The sequence below is a fragment of the Diabrotica virgifera genome, chromosome 4 (genome assembly GCF_917563875.1).
Source record: "Diabrotica virgifera virgifera chromosome 4, PGI_DIABVI_V3a".
Taxonomy (NCBI): Eukaryota; Metazoa; Arthropoda; class Insecta; order Coleoptera; family Chrysomelidae; genus Diabrotica; species Diabrotica virgifera.
Window position 1 is genome coordinate 139,887,358 of NC_065446.1, and position 26,050 is coordinate 139,913,407.

Below are 26,050 nucleotides of genomic sequence, written 5' to 3' on the forward strand. Positions count from 1 at the left end.
AGACCATCTCTACTTGGCTACATCATTGATAAAATAACAGTACAAAGATTATTTTTCTCAGAAAACTTGAAATTTTTTACTCCTATTAAACTTGTGGTTTCTTAACAGGTATGTCTGCTTTTACTGGAAAAAACTGTATTTGCTAATTAACTGGCCTACTGTAGAAATTCAGTCTTGTAAACATATCAAGGGCATATTATAAAAAACGCACAAAATCTTAGTTTAAATGTTTTATTGCATAATATTCCAAATAACAGTTCAAAAGTAACAAATTAGTTAGTATTCAGTAACAAATTAATCAGTGTAAGTTTTTAGATCATAGCTACATTGTACAAGAAAGAAAGCAATAAATTTGATAACTTACAGTTTATAGAACTGTCCAAAGTTTGGAGAAGTTTTTGTCGTAAGTCTCTTCTCTGCCTCTTTCCTTGCTGTTTGTGTCCATTGCTGAGTGCCGTCCCCGAAACAACCACGAATTCACGTACTTCGAGGGTTCAAATCGAGTAAGAGGTGGGCCGTTTAACTTCACAAACATTAATGAAGAAACAGTTTTTGTGAGTAGGGAAGCTCTGCCATCAGTTTTTATCAGGTTCATTTGGGAAAATCCCCTTTCACACTCACTGGAGGATATTGGTATTTTCTTTAAAGCTGTTGTCAAACGTAGCAAATTTTCTGGGTAGCTATTGTTCTCACAATTTTTTCCCAAATTTCTACAATTGTCAAAAACATATTCTCTGAAGGATTTAATTGCCTCTCGTTTGTTCACTTGTAGACGAACTGCGAGCGCTTCAATGTCTCTTTCCCCAAAAGTATTGTCTTTAATGTTTTTGGGCCAAGCGCTTTTGTCAACTATGCGGGCACAATTGGCCAACACTGCATCGTCTCCATTGAGCATCCTCTTTTCGATTGATTGAGCAAGGTGGTCATAAAACAGCATGATGGGGTCTTCTTTAGATTTCACATACAGTTCGATTCCCATAAAATTTCCGTTGTTGACAGCTGTCTCAGCTTGCGCATAAAACATTCCAGGACTGCCTTTTCGAGAAACAAACGTGTTCATCAAAATCTGAAGTTTCTTGTTAGCTCGAAATAGGTCAAGGTCTCGATGTTGTAACTCCTCACTAACATCAGATAGTTTTTGCAGTGCGTCGCACATCAGTCCCTAATTAAAAAAGAAACACCTTAATGTCAGCTTTCTGTATAGGCCTTCGTATTTGGATCTTTCCAAAGGATCACGCGTCTGGTCTACTTTGGCTGCTGCAAAATGGTTGGTTAAGACCTCATAATTTTACCAAACGGCCGAAACTGTGCGAAAACTTGATGCGACCCACCGCGTGTTCAACACTCTACCGATTTTTAACAGTTGTACACCAAGCTCATCGTGCAGCTTCCGACTGTTCTTGGGCGAGGCGTAATACAGTACTGTAATATAGTTGGGACAACCTATATAAATTAAGTTGTAAATATCTTTATCAAAATATAATGTAGTGTATTAGCCATGCTCGAAGACAATGACTCCTGACCGTGAATTAATACGTGAGGTTTACATATTAGGTAGTGTATAAAAATGCAGCATAGGTAAATTCAAGAGTTGTTATAATTAGATACTTGATATGTACAAATGTGTGGTATAGGTAATGATTTGTATTTGTAAACAATTATGGTTGAATCACCGTTTATACGATGTAAATATAAAGTTATCCAAACAATAGAGTTTTAATTAATTGGGACCAGAAGGCAGTAACATCACACTATTTATTACATGGCGACCCTGTAAATTAATTGGGAGAATCTTCTGACAATGGGCGACAAATTGGAAACGGAGACGGCGAAGATGGACCAGGACGAAGATGCAGAGAACCCAGGGAACAAAGACAAAAAATTAAATGTAAGTAAGAATGTCTATCTTTATTAAAAATGCTTCCCTCGTTTTTATATTATTATTGAACATTGAATATTTATCTTTGCTGATTTTTGAATAATTTATGAAGTATCGATTTTTTTTTAAGAATATCTATAAATTTTGAAATATGAAGTGATTTTTGAATTGAATATTTTTATAGAAGTTTATTATATATGCTATTCTTGAATTTTTATTGAATTTTGAATTTTTATTGAATTTATTTGAAAAATCTATCCGATTTCGATTTTTAGTACGGTTATTTTTGAATATTTTATGGAATATCGAATTTTTTTCCAAAAATTTCTATCGAATTTTGAGATATGAACTGATTTTGAATATTTTTATCTAACTTTTGCATATGCTATTTTTGAATTTTATTGAATTTTTGTCGAATATGTATACTATTATTGAATTTTTATTAGCCAGTTGTTTTTATTATTGATATTTATTGATTCTATAGATACATTTTAATCGATTTTGTGTTAAATTTTGTATGATATGAACCTGAATTAATATTTTTTGAGTGGTAAATGATATTTTTTTAATGAATAATGATTAGTGATGACATACGTTGATAAACATTGCTATAAGCAAGAGATATATTTTTAACGAACCGACCTGATGAGTCGAGCTAAGAAATTTGGAGAAGAACTATATAGATTAGAAGAAGAACTAACAATATTATAAGCTAAATATTATGAGGCAACTAGAGACAATAAGAAACCCACTGCTCTTGTCAAATTAGGAAGGTACTAAGTGATTTATAGAAGCTTGAAAGCTTATTAGAGACCCACTCTGTGTTTTGAGAGTACCTATTTTATTCATGATTATTCGTGAATAAACAACGGCCTCAAAGCAAGGGATTGAGGTTGTGATATTTTTAGAAGAATTTGAACCGCATAAAATACCTATTTCGTGTTTTGAGTTAACTATACCACCTTAATTGTGCGTACAGATCAGGGCGAAAATTCGGGTTAATATTGGCGGAGAACTAAGACATCCGAGTGAAACCTCTTTTATTAAGGTAAAACGAAGGTATCGGAGCTAGTATATGAAGTGATGATTATGATGTTATATGAAATGATACATGAGATAAATGATATATGATTGTTATATGAAATATGTATATGAAGATGAATTATGTACACTGTATAAGTGTTATTATGTGGAGAAAAATAAAGAAATATAGTTATAGTACCAGACAAGAAGAAGAGAGAGAGAAAAAAATAATTTTATTAAAATATGTGGGAAAAATGAAAGAAGGAACATAAAATTTGTCAGAAATGTCAAAATAAAGCAGAATTAAAAATAATATCAAATAAGTAGCTAATCATTGAAATTTGTCTAAGAATTAAAGTTGTAAATTTTTTTTCTCTAAAGTAATGTTAATTATAAATAACTTATTTTTAAATGTAGATAATGAATTCATGTTAAATTTTCGCGGAAAATGGAAGTGTTTGAATTAAGGATAGACAATATCTTACAATAGTGTTAGTAGATAGTAAGCAAAGGGACACAAAAAGTGAAGTTCTTAGAGAGATTAAATCTTTATTATAGGTACAAGAGAGTTATTAGAAGTTTTTTTAGAGACATAGAAGTTTTTTAGAGAGATTACATTTTTATTATAGCTACAATATTTTAAAGTTAGTAAGGCGTATATAAATAAATCAAAATAAGACTGAAATAATAAGATGAAATAGTAAAGTAACGTTAAATTCTTTTTTTATATACCATTTAATAGAAGTTTAGGTAATATTTAGCTTAGCTTAGGAAGTATTAAAGTCGAGATTTTATTACAATTAGATTAGTTACGACTTATAGGCACTAAAAGACTATTTAAAAGTTAGGATCAATTTCATTCACTGTGGACACTGTTTTGATGAAGTGAATTAGTGAACGGAAAAAAAAGGGACGAAAAGACACGACGTGAAAGTACGTGAACTAGTAATAGGTTATAAAATACCAGTTTTAGTATAGGGAAAATATGAACTTTTGTGTAAAATAGGAAAAAGAATATACATGTTTAGGGAAAAATTGATTGATCTGAAATGTACCATGTTACAGTTAGTTAGCATAGTTAGGAAATTTAATTTTTCAAAATAGTATTAGGTAACCATAAACATTTTGTAAAAGGGAAAGAGAAATATATCTCATTTTAAAACAGGGAGATGTAATATAGTTGGGACAACCTATATAAATTAAGTTGTAAATATCTTTATCAAAATATAATGTAGTGTATTAGCCATGCTCGAAGACAATGACTCCTGACCGTGAATTAATACGTGAGGTTTACATATTAGGTAGTGTATAAAAATGCAGCATAGGTAAATTCAAGAGTTGTTATAATTAGATACTTGATATGTACAAATGTGTGGTATAGGTAATGATTTGTATTTGTAAACAATTATGGTTGAATCACCGTTTATACGATGTAAATATAAAGTTATCCAAACAATAGAGTTTTAATTAATTGGGACCAGAAGGCAGTAACATCACACTATTTATTACAGTACGTATAGTTTGTCTATAAATCCCTTGATCCGGTTTATACTTGCCATTTTCTTTACCACGTCACTCACACAAAACTCAAGTCTATGATTACGGCAATGCCAAATAACAATAGATGGAAACTTCTCTTTCAACAGTACACCAACCCCAGACTTCCCTTCAAGCATCACTGCTGCTCCATCGCATGCCCAAGCAACAAAAAAATCTACTTTTTAAAACGTTTTCATCTATTTTGTGCCCTTCAGAGTATTTCATAACAGCATTAAAAATTCCACGAGACGACACATTTTCCAGTTCCACAAGGTCTAAAAACAAGTTTACAGGTGACTCCATATTTAACTTTTTTAGGCACACTCTAAGGTACAAAATAAATGTTGATTTTTTACTTAATGTTGTTGACTCAACAATAATAACCGCAAATTTATCAGTCCCTTCTACAATTTCCTGTACAACTTGTTTCTTCATTTCTGAACTTATGTGAGTAATTACATTAGCACAAGCGTTCCGTGAATGTAAAATTCTGCCCATATCATAACAGCAGCTTCATGAGCAGCACTAACTTTGTGATCAAATATCTTTTTTCTTAGTGAAGTTTGTTGCTGAGCTCGACTCTCTACAGACATCACATTCAGTCCACTGCTTGACCATTTTTATACCATTTTTTTTTCTACACCCAGAGATCCAACTTTTCTACAAACGTCACAGCCTAACCACAGTATATAGAGGTTCCACAGTAAAACTACTCCTCTGTCGGCGCTTTGATCTCAAGAAGTAATACCGGCAGTACGCAATTGGTAGTTCACCAGTGGTGGATGCGGTTTTTCCCTGTTAAAATCCGTACATTTCTATGCGACTGGCAATGGGAGAGTGGGGCAAAGGCGACTAAGAACATTGCGCGATCGCCATGAGCGACTACAGATTTTACTTCCAATTTTTCGGGGAGTGGTTCTACTATCCCTCTTTATACTGTGGCCTAACTTTTTGTTTTGTACAATAAGCCAATCGTTTTTCCTACAATGTTCACTCTTTTGTTCAAAAGTCCAACAGTCTGGCCAATGTTTATCACCTTCTTTGGACTAGACACTAGTGAAGGCGTTTGGTCCAATATCACTGGCGATGTTAAGCATTTTTGAAATTGTTCATCTAGTTTTCGTTTTTTTGGGATGGTTAAAATAATTAGTAATCTTTTGCATTTTTGAAGCAACACAACACTTTCATACTAAATGAGCGGAAGAGGGTAGCAGATTAGGGCGCACAAATAGAGCAGTGGCAAGTACCTGTCACTTTGACCGCGGTCCTGAACTGAGTAAAATATGGAAAACAAAACAACACACGACCTTGGATAGTGCAATATTGCCGGCCGCGGGGGCGGAGAGGGTAGAAGAAAGTACAGTGGTGGGATCACGATGAGTAGAATTCTATTTTGCTATGTTGCCTAGCAACCGTCGATTCTCGCATTGTAAAATTCGTTTTGTGACGTCAGCAAAATAGAATTCTACCGATCGTGATCCCACCTGTCTCGCGTTAAATACAAAGTTGTAAGTTCTACATCGCTTCAATCGCATAATGGCTCACCTAAAGTTACAAAATATTTGTTGATTTTTTTTTGCTTTCTTGTCCCAAAAGGTGGCGGTACGGCGTACCGGCGCGTACCGTCACAAAAACAGCACTGCTTACTTTCCGGTATAAGGGAAAAAAGTAGTAGTATTCAATATCATACTTTTCATGCACCTTGCTAGAGGGATGGTTGGTGAAGGGAAAGATTTCAATGTAATATATTAACTAAACATCGATGGGGTCTTGAAGGGTTTAGTAGGAAAATACGACATTAAACCGATAATCCAATTTGTTAGTTATATATAGTAATGTTATTTTAATTATATCTATGGTGATGTTATCTTATTTATAAATGTAGCTTTTATTATTTGATAGTTAGATGTTGTGTTTGGGTGTGCGACTTTAAGAAAAATTGTTCGTTTGTGTAATAAATATGATCTGTTTGTGAATATTTATTTTCTCTGTTTAAAAAATTGTAGTTGAATATAAAATTTGAACAGTAGTAATTTGTTAAAACTTTTTTATATTTAAAAAATATTAAAATTGTCAAAATTAATCAAAATTTAAAATCATTCATAACTGACTCAACTGACTTCATAAAAAAAACAAAAGAAACTTTTTTACCAATAAAGAAACCATCAATGCAACAATAAAGGTAATGTTTCACCATAAAATTTTTAAATTAAAGTAAATTTTGATCTACACAACTATTCATTAAACTAAACAAATATTTCTATACAATAGAAAAAAGTTTTTACATAGTTTTTTCATCATTCATTTATTATTAAAATTTTTTCTACATTTTTTCTACATTTTCACTTTTTTTTTTTAAACTTCTTAGTGATATTCCATAGTTTTTCATTATAATATAGATAATTATAACTTCACATTACAATTGGTTTAATTTAATTTAATTTACTTACTGCATTACCTTAACACAGCTTCAACTCTGAGTCAGTTATGAATGATTTTAAATTTTGATTAATTTTGACAATTTTAATATTTTTTAAATATAAAAAAGTTTTAACAAATTACTACTGTTCAAATTTTATATTCAACTACAATTTTTTAAACAGAGAAAATCAATATTCACAAACAGATCATATTTATTACACAAACGAACAATTTTTCTTAAAGTCGCACACCCAAACACAACATCTAACTATCAAATAATAAAAGCTACATTTATAAATAAGATAATATCACCATAGATATAATTAAAATAACATTACTATATATAACTAACAAATTGGATTATCGGTTTAATGTCGTATTTTCCTACTAAACCCTTCAAGACCCCATCGATGTTTAGTTAATATATTACATTGAAATCTTTCCCTTCACCAACCATCCCTCTAGCAAGGTGCATGAAAAGTATGATATTGAATACTACTACTTTTTTCCCTTATACCGGAAAGTAAGTATATATCTTATACTTGATATACTATAGTTTGCCGCTGCACATGGATGCGTGCATGTTTGTGAGTATGAGGATTGTACACCATGCGCGCGTACATGTGGGTATTCATGTGCATGCTTTGACAGATGTACTTTGATATTGGCTGTATCATTAAAAATTTATTCAAACCAGACCACTTAACTAACTCTGGTTTTTTGTTTTGTAGCATTTGATTTTACTTTAACCGGACCTGATGATGCTGTATAAATTGTAAACAGCGAAACCGGTCGTCAGTAGTAAAATAAATTGTTTGTGAGAACGTCTCTCTTTTCTTTACTACACTAGTATGGACTCACACATGCAACACATTCATTATTTTAATCTTACTCCCTTCGTAGATAGTCACGTCTCAACCGTAGATAAGATAGAATCTGAGAGATTTTAGTCTCAACAACGAAAACGATACCTACGGTCTACGGTCAATGACCACGATTTGGTACCAACTTGCATATAAATGCGAATTTTCGTGAACGTTCGGATTCCCAGTGCTGTATTCTCACAGTGAGGTCAAATAAATTTCTTGACCATCGTGAATATTCGTATTTAGCTGTTTAAGAGATTGCGGTAGTTTCAGTCAAAGATAAATTTGGCTTTTCGGTACCGTCAAACAGCTCGTATTTCATGTTTATTTATCGGTAATCTTTTGGCGGCATCTTTGTCGCTATATTTTACAACAACAAAATGACTGAAAAGTCAATACAATAAAAGCAAAATCTAACTTTGAACGATACTATTGTATTCCGAACATTTTTAATACAGAAAATTTTCTTTTTTTAAGGAAATAATTACATTATAATCGTTTGATTGTACAATTATTACAGGGAGGTCATTGACCAATTGACCTAAAGGGATAACCGCCACTGATGGCTTGTAAAGTAAAGGTGGCTATGCTTGAGTTTATAAAACGGTTGTCATTCCTGTCGTTTCTTGTTGTTTCATGGGATAAAATGGCGGTGGTTTTTAAAAATAAGACATATTTTAAATTGCAATTACATGAAAAATAACGCTCGCCGTCAATAAAAAATTATTGTACAATTATCAGTAAGTGCAACAGAATTCATTGGTATAAATTTCATATACGTACTCCGTCTACCCATAAAGGAAACTAGAACCAATCAAAGATTAAATTCCTCCTTTCTAAAACAGAAGAATAAACTTTCGTTGACATTGACATTTCATTATGACATTGACAGTAGTTGAAACTTGAAAAGTGGAAATAGGTGTTTTACATTTAAGAAAGTGAATGATTAAAAAAAAAAAAATTTAAAGGGACAACAGAAAAGTTAGAATGTCTGATAATAAAGAACCGGCATTGTCTGAAACAGACCAGCAAATTTTTAAGGCAATCGAGAATAATGACGTAGTTCTTTTAAAAACACTTCTTGCAGAAACAAAAAACGTGAATATTCTCGACGAGAATTCTATGACTCCCCTTCAACATGCTGCTTATAAGGGAAATAAAGATCTTGTTCAGGTTCTTCTGGATCAGGTACGTACTTAAATTAATATGGAAAATTAATTTATTTAAAAAAATACTAAGTGTCTGCATTTTTTGTACCCCTTAACACTTGGATACTGTATGGCTTTAATAGAATCTAGCCGGTTGAACAGCACTTTCCACTATGGTTGTTTCCTGTCCTGAAATGTTGAATCTACTCTGTTAAAAAATATATTACATTTTTTTGTTGCTCATACCTACATTTTTTGTTGAAGTACCTAGATTGAATTAAACCTTAAAATTATTTTTTATTAAATTTATGAATATAAACAACATGTATGATGGTTAGCAGATGCAAAGGTACAAAAACATAACTTAACTTAAATTGTCTGTGTTTATCAACTTGATAGTGAAGATAGTCCAATAAATGACCGTCTTGGAGTGTAATTATCAGGGGCAACTCCGAATTGCATAAAAATTTGGATTTTGGTTCTATTTACCCTACACTTCAAAGTTGAATTTTTGCCGTTGGTTGCTTTTACTTAGGGTTGACAGTCACCCCTTCTCCGTGGTGAAAAAACATACATTCAAGTTAAGACCGGAAATGGATAAACTGACTAATTAGAACCAACTTTCGTGCTATAGAGTTTTTATGTAAGTCGATACTTTTCGAGATATTTGCTATTGAAAATTTTCAGAAAAAAAAATTATGTTTTCAGACGGTTTTCCTCAAATAACTCAAAACGTAAATATTTTATTGAAAAAAATATTCTTAGAAAAAGTGTAGCTTATACTTCTTCTTTCTCATAATCTTTAGTGCCCTTCAGGGCGTCGGATGTCAGGTCCCGCCTTTTATCCACTTCTTCCAATTGCTTCTATTGGTGGCCAGGTTCTTCATATCCCTCATACTGATGTGTCTCCTTTCACCTATATCTTGGATCTGGTCCATCCATGTCTTCCTCGGCCTTCCCTTTTTTCTTTTGTTTCCCATTTTGGCTTCATGTACCTTCTTTGTAAGTCTATTTTGCTCCATTCGTTGTATGTGTCCAAACCAGCTTAATTGTTTGTTTTCGATCTTCCTAATTATCGGTTCTTGTTCCAGCTCTCTTCTTATATCTTCATTTCTGAATCTGTCAAACTTCATAACTCCGGCTATTCTTCTCATGTATTTCATCTCAGTCGCGTTTATCATTGATTCATGTTTCTTTTGGACAATATGTTTCCGCCCCATATGTCATTATCGGATTTACTATGCTGTTATATACTCTGAGTTTAGTTTTGTTGCTTATTTCTGACTTTCCAAAAATTGTATTATTTAAAGAGTAATACACGCTAGTTGCCTTCTTCAGTTTATTACTTATTGCCAAGTCTGTTTTCCCATCATCTGTTATTATATTTCCCAGATATTCAAAAGTAGATACATGTTCTATTACTTTTTCCCTTACTATTATATTAGTATTCCTTTCTCTTTTCTCATCTTCATTTATTATCATAAGTTTTGTTTTGTTGAGGTTCATTTCCATTTTTAATTTATGTATCTCTTTTTGCCAAATATCTATTAGTTTCTGCATTTTCTCTACTGTGTCTGTGATTAAAACTATATCATCAGCGTATAGAAGGGAGTTGATCTTTATTGCATTTAAGTTTTTATATCCTACTATGTATTGAAGGTTTCTTGTTTAATCTTTGGTATTTTTGATTAAAGTATCCATGACTATTATAAACAAGAGGTGGCTTAGTCCATCTCCTTGTTTAATTCCCTTATCCCATTTAAAAGTGCCTGATCTTTCTCCATTTAGTTGTACTTGGCCTTCTACTTCCATAAATATATATATATATATATATATATATATATATATATATATATATATATATATATATATATATATGAGCAATATTTCTACTTTTCGGTGAATCTTGTGGGGAGGGTCCTCGGATTTTCTTCAAATTTTAGTATGTTATTGGACCTATTGAAAAAACGTTATCCTGAGAGTTACAGCCCCCTAGGGGCCTTAGAGCCCTAGATAGGGCCCGTCAAAGACCCAAAAATGGTCGTTTTTATCCTATATTTGACAGGCTTTATATCGACTCCCAGTCAACCGATTTTAACTCACGAAACGTCATTTTCTTTGTAATTTTAAGAGGTTTTCTCAGTGACAATTCCAAGTCCATTAGTAACCCTAATTTTTGGGACCATTTTAAGTAACGCTAAAAATTTAAAAAAATTGCTATTTTCAAAAATTTGTTAAAAATCTAATTTTAATTAGATTTTCTTTTTCTGGTCGACAGTTTAAAAGTAATAAAAAAGTCTTCAAAACAATATTTCAAGAGTTAAAATCCGTTCAGTAGAAGCGGAGATACAACAGATTGAAAATGGACATTTTTGTAAAAATCGCGTTTTTACGCATTTTCAAAGTGCTGACACCTTTTGGGGTATATATTAAATTGTACAAAAAATTTTTTAGAAGTAGCTTTTTATATAAATATTAACTTCACATTGGGGATTTTCTTGGCCCGGGCCTCTATCTACCTTATGTGACCCTCTAAAAATGAGTATTTTGTTACTCAAATGAGGCCACTTAACAATCAACTTACGGCTTATTTCTATCAATCAGAGAGCCTGAAGACTTTATCTACTACGGATTATAAAAGTAGAGATCAAAACCTTTTATTTGAGGGCTCACACAAACTTCTAGGTAGCCAGAAGTACAGTTATGATATTTCAAAGTCCTAACTAAAATCAAAGTATCAATTCTGTAAACGCTACTTTTATAGACTGAGCCGCTATGGGTGAAATTTGCTAATTATTTTAGGCACGATAAGAGGCCATAACTTAAACAATAGAACCTAAAAGGAAACGTATGAACACTATACCGTCACTTTTTAGAGGCATATACCTCGACAGTGGCGCATCAAACTTTCCACTTATGAACGGGATAAATAAATTAAAAGGTACCCTTCCTTACTCCCAGAATTCAATTTTGTTAATTTTTTAAAGTTCTACGTTATAAAAAAATTAAACCCGCCACCCCCATCCCCCTTCCCCCACCACCAAAAAATCCAAAAAACTGTTTTTTAGAGGATTTTTGGTGATTTTCCCTATTTTATAGACTTAAAAATAGATTAAATTAATGTTTTTTATAGGGTATATGTAAATTGAAGTAACTGTGTCATGTAGAATATTCAAAAATTGGAGAAATACGTTGAAACCCCCAAAAACCCTATCGAAAAACAATTTTTTGGATTTTTGAAGATGGAGAACCTTACCGAAACTTCTGAAATAAATTAGAAATATAACATTTGATAAAATACACAAGATTAAAACAAAATAGTCCAACAGCCATCCCCAAAAAAAAGTTGTTCGTTTAAAAGTTTATAAAAATAAAAAAATAATTTTTTTTTAGGTTATGTCAGTTAACCTACGTGTCTATAAAAAATAGGTATATTTTGTAAAAGCCACAACTATGCGTGTGAATTTTTTGAAATTTTAAAATTGATTATATCCTACCAAAAAAAAATTAAAAACGAGAAATGAAGTTTTTGATGGTGGGGGTAGGGGAACAGGGGAGGCGGGTTGAAATTACACTGAGTCTTATTTTTGAATGACGTATAACTTTAAAAAATAAAAAAAATAATTCTGGGAGTGAGGGAGGGTACCTTTTAATTTATTTATCCCCTCCATAAGTGGAAAGTTTGATGCGCCACTGTCGAGGTATGTGCCTCTAAAAAGTGACGGCACAGTGTTTATAGCTTTTCTTTTATGTTCTACTATTTAAGTTTTAGGCTCTTATCGTGCTTAAAATAATTAGCAAATTTCATCTATAACGGCTCTTAGTCTATAAAAGTAGCGTTCACAGAATTGATAGTTTGATTTTAGTTAAGATTTTGAAATATCATAACTGTACTTCTAGGCTACCTACAAGTTTGTGTGACCCCTTAAATAAAAGGTTTTAATCTCTACTTTTATAATCTGTGATAGATAAATTCTTCAGGCTATCTGTTTGATAGAAATAAGCCGTAAGTTGTTTGTTAAGTTGCCTCATTTGAGTAACAAAATACTCATTTTTAGAGGGTTATATAACGTAGATAGAGGCTCGGGCCAAGAAAATCTCTAATGAAACGTTATTATTTATATAAAAAAACTACCTGTAAAAAAATTTTTGTACAATTTAATATATACCCCAAAAGGTGCCAGCACTTTGAAAATGCGTAAAAACGCGATTTTTACAAAAATGTCTATTTTCAATCTATTTTATCTACACTTCTACTGAACGGATTTTAACTCACAAAATATCATTTTAAAGCCCTTTTTAGTACCTTTAAACTGTCGTCTAGAAAATGAAAATCGGATTAAAATTAGATTTTTGACAAATTTTTGAAAATAGTAATTTTTTGAAATTTTTAGTGTTACTTAAATGGTCCCAAAAATCAGGGTTATTGACTAGAGACTTGAAATTGTCACTAAAAAAACTACTTAAAATTACAAAGACAATCACGTTTGGTAATTTAAAAATCGGTTAACTGGGAGCCGATATACAGCCTGTCAAATATACGACAAAAACGACCTTTTTTGGGTCTTTGACGGGCCCTATCTAGGGCTCTAAGGCCCCTAGGAGTCTGTAACTCTCAGGATAACGTTTTTTCAATAGGTCCAATAACATACTAAAATTTGAAGAAAATGCGAGGACCCTCCCCACAAAATTCACCGAAAAGTAGAAATATTGCTCATATATATATATATATATATATATATATATATATATATATATATATATATATATATATATATATATAGATTTTATGAGTTTTATCATCTTTTTTGGTATATTATAGCTCTTCAATATTTTCCACAATATTTCTCTGTTTATTGTATCAAATGCTGCCTTCAGATCGACGAACATGAGAAATAGTTCATTCCCTTTACGGCATTGTCTCTCTATTATATTTCTTATGATGTAGACGTTATCGTTTGTTTGACGGTTTGATCTGAATGCAGCCTGTTCGTCTTCCAATTCTTTCTCTATCACTGATCTTAGACGCTTCTCTATAATTCTCGTGTATACCTTGAAGGCGACCGATGACAAGCATATTGCTCTATAATTCTCGCATTCATTATGTTGTCCTTTTTTGTATATTGGTAGAACTATGTTCTTCTTCCAGTCATCTGGGGATTTTCTCTGTACTCCATGCTTCCTTGCATATCTGTAATAGCCAGTCCTCTCCTTTTTCACCCATCCATTTTATCATTTCTGGATCTATTTGATCCTCTCCTGCCGCTTTTCCAAGTTTAATATTGTTTATAGCTTCTTCCAGTTCTTCCTTCCTTATACTCTCTGGTTCCTCTTCCTCCTCCAGTTCTGGTCTATTTCTTCCTGCTTCATATATTTCTACTTCTTCGTGTTTGAATTTATCTTCGTAGTATTGTTTCCATACTTCTACTATTTCTGTAGTCTCTATTTTTAATTTGTTATTTTTATCTTTGATTCCATACTGTTCCCTACCTTTTTTCCCTCTTAAACCCTTTATACGGTTCCAGAATTTTCTGTTATCTGTTTTGTAATTTGCTTCCAATTCTTTTCCGAATTCTTCCCTTTGTGTAGCTTATACAAAAACTAAAAAATGGTGTATCAGCAAAGTCTATAAACCGAGTAAAAGCATAGTTGTAGATCATGAAAAATACGTTCTTATTTGTCTAATTCCAAATTGAATATTTCAACGTGAAATCACCGAAAAATTAAACAATTCTCGAGAAAAACTGAATAACATTTTTTAAAGTGTTTAAAAAAATCTTTATTTCTATTTTTTACAAAAGTTTCTAGCTTCAAAAATAAACGAGTTATGCTGAAAAAAAAGTTGGACCCTTTTTTTGGGTAAAAAAAATCATGAAAATCTCCCTCTATTTAGCACCCTAAATAAAATTAATCGTTACCGCTGTACCATTTACTTTAAATGTATGTATATTGTTTATGTCGTCGGTATACTGCGAAAACCAGGTAAATGACAAATTTTAAAATATTTAGTTAAGTATACCAAAATTCTCAGCTTTTTACGCTCTACATACAGGTAAAACCCAGTAAATGATACGACTTACCATTCAGCAGATAATTTTTGTGATAAACAAATAAGTTACACATAACCAACTTTTCATTTTCAAGTAAAACAATATATCGCTACTTACTTCCACAAAATTAAAGTTCTGTTGCATGTAAAACCAAGTAAGCGCACATATATTATTTTGTCGGACAACGATATATTTCTACTGCTGTATACCATATTCAGTAAAAAGGTGATAAATGTCTTAAATACATTTTACATGTATATTTTATTAAAATTTCTCATTCATATCGACTGGTAAAATCGATAGTATCGACTATGTTTCTTTAAATGGTCAAGAGGTACAGGTATGTGAGAAGTTTTTTTGTAAGACACTTTGTATATCAGCATCGTTAATGCAAGATTTTGTAAGAAAAATTGATATTCTATGTTGTTATGCAGATACGGGCAAAAGAGGCAAGCATATACTGCCAAATAAAACAAGCAAAGAAAACCGAAAAATTGTGAAGGCTCATATTGAGTCTTTTCCAACCATAGTCCCACATTATATACGCCAAAGTTCGAAGCGTAGATATTTGGACAAAAATTTGAGTATAAGGAAAATGTATCAACCTTCTTTATATAAATGATTGTCAGCTGAAGAAACCGGAAGGTATTAGTGAAATTACATACCGAAGAATATTTTGTAACGACTATAATTTAAGCTTATTTTATTATCTGTATTTAAGCCCTATCATATTATGATATGGCTAATCCAATTAAGAAACCGGATTTAGATAACAATTACAGACAACATCAGAAAAGAAAGAAGTATGGAATCTCAAAAAACGAAATGATAAGTAAAGCTCTAATCAACAACGAAATTTGGTTTCAATCACCTTCGATCTACAGACAATCTACAGACATTAACTGGACAATTCATAATATATTCTTCCCGAAAATTATGGGTCTACAATTTGTGTGTAAATGAAGCCACATTACTAAATGTAGCTTAAGTCGACTTTACATTACATGATTTATCACGTGATTTATCATATGATTTTGCCCATGACGAGGCGCATGACAATGCTTATGATAAAACGCAATGCTAAATGACAAAATCATATGACAAATCATACAGTGTAAACATGTAAATTTCACTCCATGACCAAATCATATGACAAATCACATGATAAATCATGTAATGTAAAGTCGACTTTACCGTTTTGCCTGGTCAGAAATTAACGGTAGACGAGGAAGTTCTGAAATAGAAAGCATTATACTCAACTACTTATCAAAATGTGTCCCAGAATATGTAAGCAAGTGAAATAAGTGTATTTTCTTATACCTGCGGAGGACAGTATCGTAACATCAATTTTTAGAGTCGGGACATTCTTGTATGGAAGTTGACTCTATACATAGCACCATCTAAACTGCTAGAAATCAGGTCTCTCTATGGTATGCCAGATTACTTGTGTTTTTTCAAAATGCAAGGGAAACTAAAAATGTCAAGGTCAGTGATAAAAAAGTATGTATAGAACCATACAAGTGTAATTTTAAATAGGTACTACGACTTTTATAATTTAAAAAAATTGTCACACACTCTAATTAAAAACCGAACAAAAGACCAAAACGGCGAAAAAATAATGTGGTTAAAAATAAAAAGATGAGATTCGTGAAAGAAGGGACAAACAGAATCCATTTCAATTATGACGCGTCAATTTCTTTATTGATACTGCACGGCAGTCAACAAGAAAAAAGCAAGCTGGGTTATCAACTAACATAAGCACGCTTATGTTAGTCGATAAAAACTTGCCAACTAGCATAGCAAAAACAGAGATTTGTTACAGCTATTCGGTAAGGGATTGATACCAGAGGAATATAACAGGTGGTATCGTATTTTACGATCCCAATGGCATCTTGTCAGATCCTGCTTTCAGTGACTAATATGACAAGTAATACGCATAGTAATATTATCTTCTTGTATCTATAACACGTTCAAAATAAATTTGTTTTTTCTATAAAACCGCCTATCATTTATTTAAATAATATCCATATAACTACAAACAGCTCTGAATAAAATGTTCAGGGAAAACCAGTTAAATGTTATAATTATCGACTAATCCCTTAAAAACATTGCTATTAACTAGTTAAAGCCTCATATTCCGATCACAAAACTACAAAATATTATATTTGGTTTATTATATTTGTTATAAATGTGTTATTTTAAGGGTAACTGAATAACTTAGATTTACAGGTAAAACCAGGTAAGTGACCACATCTCCATCTTAAATTTAGGTTTAATCAGCTAGGTGTCTTAACTTTTTCAAACTAATGATAGAATATCATTTCTGATATGTGCATGTTTCACTGGAATACCGAATATCAAACACAAGTTGTCCTCTTAATTCAAAATAAAACACTAAACTTTAAAAACGTTTTTTCTCGGTTTCGGTATTTCGGCATTTACCTGGTTTTCGCAGTATACCGACGATGTGATCTCTAAGTTTAACCGGTTTGAAGTGCTTATTTTTGAAAAAATTAGGTTGTGTAGTAAAAAAAATTTTTCTAAAAATTTTGGAAAAATTTCATTTTTTTCGAAATGACTTAAAAAGTATTAGTGATACAAAAAATCTCAAAGAGTAAAAAAATGTAGGTTTTGAATTATAAATATGATAGTGTCATTTTGATTTTCCGTAGACAAAAATTGGTTAGGATATGGCTATTCAAAGTTTGCATACACGCGTGTATAATGACTCCTTCAAGCCTTTTCAACTATAACACCTTAAAAAATAAGCACTTCAAACCGGTGAAACTGACAGATAATATAAGAAATAGAAAAGTAAAGTAAATTGTTTGTAAAGCGGTAAAGCGGTTTTGATCTTACGCTTTGGAAATGTGAACAACAATGGTCATCGTCCCATTAAAGTAATCTTTTCTTCAGAAAGTGATGCTCTTCATGTTATTAAAAACAAACAAACAGTTAGTCGCGAAAAAAAGATATATTTTATTTTAGATCAAACCCCTAACCAAAGAAAGCTGTTAGATAGTCTTAGGTCCGAGCTTTCAGAGAGACAAAACGCTGGAGAAGTTAATCTCACGATTAAGTATTTTAATAACATACCTAAAATCATTCAAAAAAACCTTTAAACTCTACTGACTTGGGCAAGTTTACAGTCTATTACCAAAATGTCCGGGGTCTCAGAGCAAAACTTACTGAATTAAGCCTCAGTGTTTTAAATTGTACCTATGATATTATCATTCTAACAGAAACTTGGCTCAATGGTGTCATTGCTGATGCTGAAATTGGTGTTGTCAATTACAATATCTATAGACAGGATCGTACACCTGCCTCTAGTTCATCTCTTAGAGGAGGTGGAGTATTGATAGCTATTTTAAAGAAATATTCATCATTACGAATCCAATCTGATCCCTCTATTGAACAGCTGGTTGTGCGGTTCCATGGAAAACTTATTCTGGGAGCTCTATACATTCCACCTCAATCTCCAGCCTACACCTATCAAGTTCATGCTGACCAACTGATGCTTCTAAGTGAACAATTTTCATCCCTGAAATTTCCGTAATGATTTCCGTAACGCAAACTTTCCAGCAATTCACCAATGTCTAGAATATACAGTGCTAGTCAAAAGTCCGTACCCCTCCATTGTATCTTTTGAACGGTTATACCTATAATAGTGAAATTTGTAGGGAGGAAATAAACGGATGTAAGCTTCTTAACTAGTCATGACAGGTGACGTAATAGTGACAGATGACTATAATCTCCCTTCAGCTAGGTGGAGAGTTGAAGATTATTGCTCTTCTGCAACCTCACAAACTCCATCACCGCTAGCTGTAGTTGATGCCATTGAGGTTGTTTCATATATGTGTGCTTATCATAATCTTTTTCAGTGTAATTTTATATTTAATAGCAAGGGTGTTATTCTGGATCTTATCCTGGCCCCAGAAGAGCTTGTCATTTCTGAAGCTGGCGATGCTCTGGTTTCACCTGACTCTCATACTCTCATCATCCTCCTCTGTTAACATCATTGCAGCTTAATGTTTTTGATAGGTCAATTTCTGGTAACGAATATTATTATGATTTCCGTAACGCAAACTTTCCAGCAATTCACCAATGTCTAGAATATACAGTGCTAGTCAAAAGTCCGTACCCCTCCATTGTATCTTTTGAACGGTTATACCTATAATAGTGAAATTTGTAGGGAGGAAATAAACGGATGTAAGCTTCTTAACTAGTCATGACAGGTGACGTAATAGTGACAGATGACTTTACAGCGCCACTGTGACAGATAATTTTAAATGCGCCCTTATGGCAAGTAATACCTCGTCTGAAAGGTATTGAAAATACCTATTCAGTCATACTAATTTTTATTTGAGTTTAAGCTCATTTTGATGAATAAATGAAATAAATATCAAATTGTTGTTTCGCATTTAATTAATAAAAATTCAAAATTCCGCCTATGATTACTTATCAAAAAGGTTGACGTTGACGTAAAAACTACTAGAAAATTTAAAAACGTCAACTTTTTGACAAAAAAACCATAGGCGTACATTTGAATTTTTATTAATTAAATGCGAAACTACAATATTATATTAATTTATTTAATTTATTCACCAAAATCAAAATCAACTTAAACCCAAAAAAATTAGTATGACTGAATAGGTAATACCTTTCAAACGAGGTATCACTTGCCATAAGTTCTCATTTAAAATTATCGGTCACAGTGGCTCTGTAACGTCATCTCTCACTATTACGTCACCTGTCATGACTAGTTAAGAAGCTTACTTCCGTTTATTTCCTCCCTCCAAATTTCACTATTACAGGTATAACCGTTCAAAAGATACGAGGGGGGGTACAGACTTTTGACTAGCACTGTACAGTGCGTCCATAATTATATTTCAATAGATATAATAATCTCGAAAAGGTCTTTTCATCCTCGCTAATTATTTCTTTTACTAACACAACTCTTTTAACTAACACAATAATACTCATAAATTCGTTATTTCGTAAACCGGCGACTTTAAAGAAAAATTCCGAAACAAGTCGATTTTTATTTTTAATTTCCGATTTTTTGGCATATACATCATACTAGTGACGTCATCCATCTGGGCGTGATGACGTAATAGTTGATTTTTTTAAATGAGAATAGGAGTCATGTGATAGCTTATTTGAAAGGGTATTCAATTCTCTATTCCCTAATATAAACATTAACATAATTATTTATACAAGGTGTTCAAAAAAACATTTTTTTAATTAAAATAATTGAAACAAAAAGAAGAATGTATGTAATTTATCTAATTCAAAATACGTTTTAATGTTGCCAGAAAACAGGAAAAAAATGTTTATTTGACAAATAAATATTGTTTTTCGCTTAAATTCAATGTTAAAGCTGCCACCCACCTGCCTCTTGCCAGTTTGAACATTTCGTTCAAGCGAAAATCAATGTTTATTTGTCAAATAATTTTTTTTTCTGTTTACTGACAGTAGGAAAGCGCATTTTGAATTAAATAAATTACATACATTCTTCTTTTTGTCTCAATTATTTTAATTAAAAAAATATTTTTTGAACACCCTGTATAAATAATTATGTTATTGTTTAAATTAGTGAATAGAGAATTGAATACCCTTTCAAATGAGCTATCACATGACCCATATTCTTATTTAAAAAAATCATCGATTACGTCATCACGCCCAGATGGATAACGTCACTACTATGATATATATGCCAAAAAAAAAGAGAAATTAAAAATAAAAATCGACCTGTTTTGGGATTTTTCTTTAAAGTCGCCGTTTTACGAAATAATGAATTTATGCGTTACTTTATGGACGCACTGTATAGAATGGGATAACCTGTTTCGTGGTAGAGATCTTTCAGACATGATTGCTATGTTTTATGACATTATTTACTCCCTTATTGAACATTTCACTCCAGGTAAATATTTTAGTACTAAGAAATTTCCTTGTTGGTATTCTTCTGAGCTTAAGCAATTGTTAAACGAAACAAAAAAAAAAAAAAGAATGTGTGTGTACTTTGTACGCACGTAAGAAGTTATACATCTATTATATGATTTAAACGAAATTAATATACTTTTTATTTATATTTTATTTAAATATTAAACTAATTTATACTTACTACTTCTCAAACATTTTTATTAAAACAGTGCCAAAAATAATTAAAATAATAAAAGAATAAAACACACACAAACACATTAAAAATGCCACAGATGATTTCTGAACATTAATTGTCGGAAATTTTTTTAACTAAATACGTATTTTCTGAAAATAAAATTATATAATAAATATACTTACAATCATAAAATGTATAAAAAAAAATAAAAAAATAAAAGTTTTTATTGGGATTTGAACCAGCTATCAGCGCGGTTGGTATATTGGGGTTCATTCGCCTTAAACGCTTCGCCACGGAGGCAATGTGTCATTATGTGCGAAGATCGACTAACTAAACGGATTAAGCTTGACATTTTTGAATTAAATTAAATTATTTTGATTTTGAATTGAAATGATTTAGAATTGAAAAAATACAACAAAACAGAGTAAGAAAACAATATATTAGGTGAACATTGATAGAAATTTTGATGGTAATCAAATTATGTAAATAAAAGTATTACATACTATGTATTTTGGTAGGTTCAAATAGGTAGGTACCTATGATACATTTACAATTATTACGTACCTGTTGTGTACAATAAATATATTATACACGGCTCACTAAAATAATTAGTTACGCCCCTGTACTACTGATTACTTAAAATTCAAGTAGTATTTATGTAACCTTTCTGGAAACTCCAGGTTATTGTTGAGACTCGCATTTGAACCCCTCGCCGGGGCAGATCGTCAAAAGCTTCCTAACGAGAATCATCTCTAACCTATCGACGCTCCCGCTATTCGTAAAAAGGCCGCATTTTACCGGCTTTTTTTTGCTATCGTTTTATACCGCTCAGATAATTCAATCTGCTCAGTATTATCGACGATGATTTATTTAGCGTATTAGTGAGTGCCTTACAAATGAACCAAATGGATTATGGAATTCAATCAGAGCTCTGATGTGACACGTCATCAAGGAATAAAACTGTAAGTACTCTACATGTATGTGAACATAACTTATTAGTCGTGATACTGTATGCATTTTGAACCATATACCTCTCGTAGCAAATATTCTTTGTGCCATTTATGCAGATAATACTTTAAATTACATATGAAAAATCGTTATCTACTCTTAACCAGCTTACCTATGGGAATATACTCTATAACCGTACAATAAGTATAGGTTACTATTGTTAAGGATACTTTACGTATTGCCTAAACATTTCTGTTCCATCGAGCCGTATCATATTAATTATTTATTAATTAAATCCTCAAGGTCCTTCGTATTTGCATATTTTGATAATCTCTATTCTGAGAATAACGGTTTTTCATTTATAGTGTCTTTCTGTTGCATTTGGAAATTTCCAAGCCACGCCGCCCCGGCACAAAAATAAAATATTCCTCTCTTTCTGCACTCAAATTCTCAGTATTTAACCCAGCACGTCTCTACAATAGCTGGTAGGTTGTTAAGCCCGGTCTACACGTGCAATTTCAGAAACTACTTGCTTTGTTCAAATAAAGGAGTCGTTTTGTTTGTATGAAAAAATATTTGCATATATTACATTATTTTATTTTCGTAAATATATTTTTCTGTTTATAGTATACAAAAAGTGTACTCATTTCTTGGCTGATAGTACGGGTGTTATAATTTTAACATTGTTTGTTCAACCTTTTGATTTAAATTAAATTTATAATTTTGAATCCGATTAAGCCTGGTTCACAGGTTACAAAAATTATTAAAAATAATTTTGTTTTCTTGCATAAATTGTAAGTTTTTGCTACATTTAGCTTCGCTTAAGCTCATTTTACACTTCTAGAAAACTATAGAAAATAAATAATTGTTTTTTCCTTCAATTTAATTAATTTAAATACTTGTTAAGGGTGTCTCACACTTGCTGAAAAATACCCATTTTGGAAAATTGCATATATTTTGAAATTTTATAGTTTTGCATTTCATATACTAATCTGCGCTCATACAGGGTGATACTATTAAGCCAATCTCACACTATTAAACGTGTAATATATAATATATTGTACATATTCTCTCATTTTCGCATCGATTTATAGGTTTAGACATTTGCAAATAATCTATCTAATCTCACATTCTCGCAACATGGCTGACCGATCAAAATATAACCGACAGAGGCTCACCGCAAAACTTGATATAACCAAGTTGGCTGATTCGGTTCCCACAACTCTTAATTCTCTAAACAAATATAAAATTCGTGAAATAATTTCACAACTCAAACATTCTTACGGACTTTTCCGCGATGCTCAAAATGTGCTGGAGACGATCCCCGAGGAACCTACCCCCTCTACTGATTCCTCTGTGGTTTTTGATAAATATTTGGATACAATTTCTCTATTGGAAGAAAGGTTAGAGGTCATTGAAAGTTCTAATGTGACTGCTACCCCCTCCCTCCAATTTGACCCTAATTCTTCTCTAACCTCACAGTCTATGGCTAGGCAACGAACAGTAAACCTCCCTCGTATTCAGTTAAAACCATTTAGTGGCTTAGTTACTGAATACAATTCATTCATTGAGACCTTTGATACAATAATAGGATCTGATACTACATTAAGTGATCTGGAAAAACTCATTTACCTCAAAAGTTTTCTAACTTCCGAGCCTTTGACGCTTCTCGAGCATATCCCACTCACAGGTGACAATTACAAAATAGCCCGGGATAACCTGACACAAAGGTACGCCAACTCTAAATCGCTTATCAAAACTCTCATCTCTCAAATTCTTGATGCGCCTCCTATTTCTGGAAACGCAAATCACTCACAATTAAGAAATTTTCATACGGTCATGTCAAATAATTTCAAGGCCCTATTGAACTTGAATAGGCCCCCTTCAGATCTCTTGCATTTACTTCTCATACATATCGCTACTCAGAAACTCGACGCACCTACCATTAGGGCTCTTGAGTTCCAATCCGGTGGTAGCCAAGCTACCCCTGATTTTGTCCATTTTCTAGGGGAAATCGAGACACGCGTTGTTCATCTTGAGAATATTCAATCTCAATCAAAACCAAAATCGACTACTACTTCCAGACACTCTTTACACCTAGCCTCAGACACTTCTACCAGTAACCTTTCGCCTCGCTTAGGTCCTAAGAAATGTTCCTATTGCAACGACTCTCACTCGATCTACTCTTGTCCTCAGTTCAAGCAGTTGAATTCTAAAGAACGTTTTAGTTTTGTCAAACAAAATAAATTTTGTATTAATTGTCTTGGGTCTCACATGCTCGATCAGTGTAAATCCAAATTCTCTTGCATAGTTTGTAAATCTCGTCATCACACGTTGCTCCATTTCGACAAAACGGGTCATAGTAACCCTTCCGCGGCTGTTGGCCAACACAACTCAAATAATCATAATAAAACCGCTATCTCAAATAACTCCCATACACAGGGTAATTCACAACAGGGGCCCTCACATGTTAGAGCTCCTGAAACGGAAGTTAATCTTCAAAATTCGACTCCACATTCAATGGCTCTATCTGCAGCCTCGCTTGATAATCATTTGGTGTTATTAAGCACACTCCAGGTCTATCTTGTCGCTCCTAGCGGCAAGAGGGTCTTCGCAAAGGCACTCTTAGACTCGGCCTCACAGGTTTCATTTATTAGTGCTGACCTCGTAAAGGAACTGTCACTCACCACTAGAGATGGAAAATTACGGATCAATGGAATTAACTCCACCTCATCCTCGTCTCAATCTATTGTAGATACAACAATTTTCGCTGTCGCTAACGACGTTCCTTTTGACATCTCGTGCTCTGTACTCCCAAAGATAACAAATCCGCTTCCTCAAATTTCTATTTCGGCGAGCAAACTAAACATACCCTCAGAGATACCATTAGGTGATCCGATGTTCCATGTAACATCCCCAATTGGTATCCTGCTCGGTGCAGACCTGTATAACGATATCATTCAACCTGAAATAATTCGTTTGGGAAAAGGTCTTCCCGTTCTTCAACGCACTCTACTCGGGTACACGATATCAGGGTCAGTTCCAGACTTTGCTCTTAAGTCGAAAAATACTAAAAAGGCTTTGGAATTTTATTCAAACTCTCTCGTTACTTGTTGTTCTCATAACACTCCTTCCGCCGTAAATGAGCCGGTAGTGTCCAACGAGGAACTATCCGATCATTTACAAAAATTCTGGGAGCTGGAAGAAGCCGCTCCTCAGAACACCGATCTCATTAATGATCACCCCGCTGAAATTAATTTTGTAAAACATGTTAATGTTCTCCCCAATGGACGATATGAGTCCACACTCAATCTCAAACTCCCTATCGAAGATATAGACATGGGAAATTCGTTTCTCTCGGCAAAAAGACGTTTTCTCAGTCTCGAGAAACGTTTTCAACTCAACCCTGATTTATTGGAAAAATATCAGGACATTATATCGGAATATCTCAATAACGGACAAATAATTCAAGTGCCGTTAAAAATGCTAAATGACTCAGGTAAACCTAATTACTTTCTCCCTCACTTTCCCGTTTTCAAATCCAACTCTACTACTTCCACTCGTATAGTTTTCGATCCAAACAATAAATCGTCTACGGGAATCTCCCTCAGTGACGTCATAGACAAAGGTTATGTCGTCCAACATGAACTTTTTGACATTCTCGCTAAGTTTCGTCAGTTTAAATTCGCACTAGTAGGCGACATCAAGGCTATGTTCCTACAAATCGCCATTTGTCCCACTGAAACATTTCTGTTAAATTTTCTCTTTAGGGACAATATTCAGCAGCCTTTACGGTGCTATCAATTTCAAAGATTACCCTTCGGGCTCCCAAGTAGCCCATTTATCGCTCAAAGAGTTATCAAGCACATCGCTGACAACAACAAACATACCCACGAACTTGCTACTAGTGTTCTGCAAGAATCTATCTATATGGATGACCTGATCAGCGGTGCTGACAGTCTTCATGAATTAAGTTGTCTTTTCGAACAATTAACTTCTTTGCTAGAAACCCATGGTTTCCTCCTCCACAAGTGGAACTGCAGTTCTTCAGAATTTCT

General features: G+C 32.8%; 1 protein-coding gene across 1 annotated transcript in view; it reads left to right on the forward strand.

The window, feature by feature from the left end:
• The first annotated feature begins 8,603 nt into the window (after positions 1-8,603).
• LOC126883158 (ankyrin repeat and MYND domain-containing protein 2) overlaps positions 8,604-26,050 on the forward strand; it is a 59,259-nt gene continuing 41,812 nt past the window's right edge. Inside the window, exon 1 of the mRNA XM_050648404.1 lies at positions 8,604-8,916. Coding sequence (XP_050504361.1) covers positions 8,716-8,916 — 201 coding nt within the window. The 5' untranslated portion in view covers positions 8,604-8,715. The remainder of the gene's footprint in view (positions 8,917-26,050) is intronic.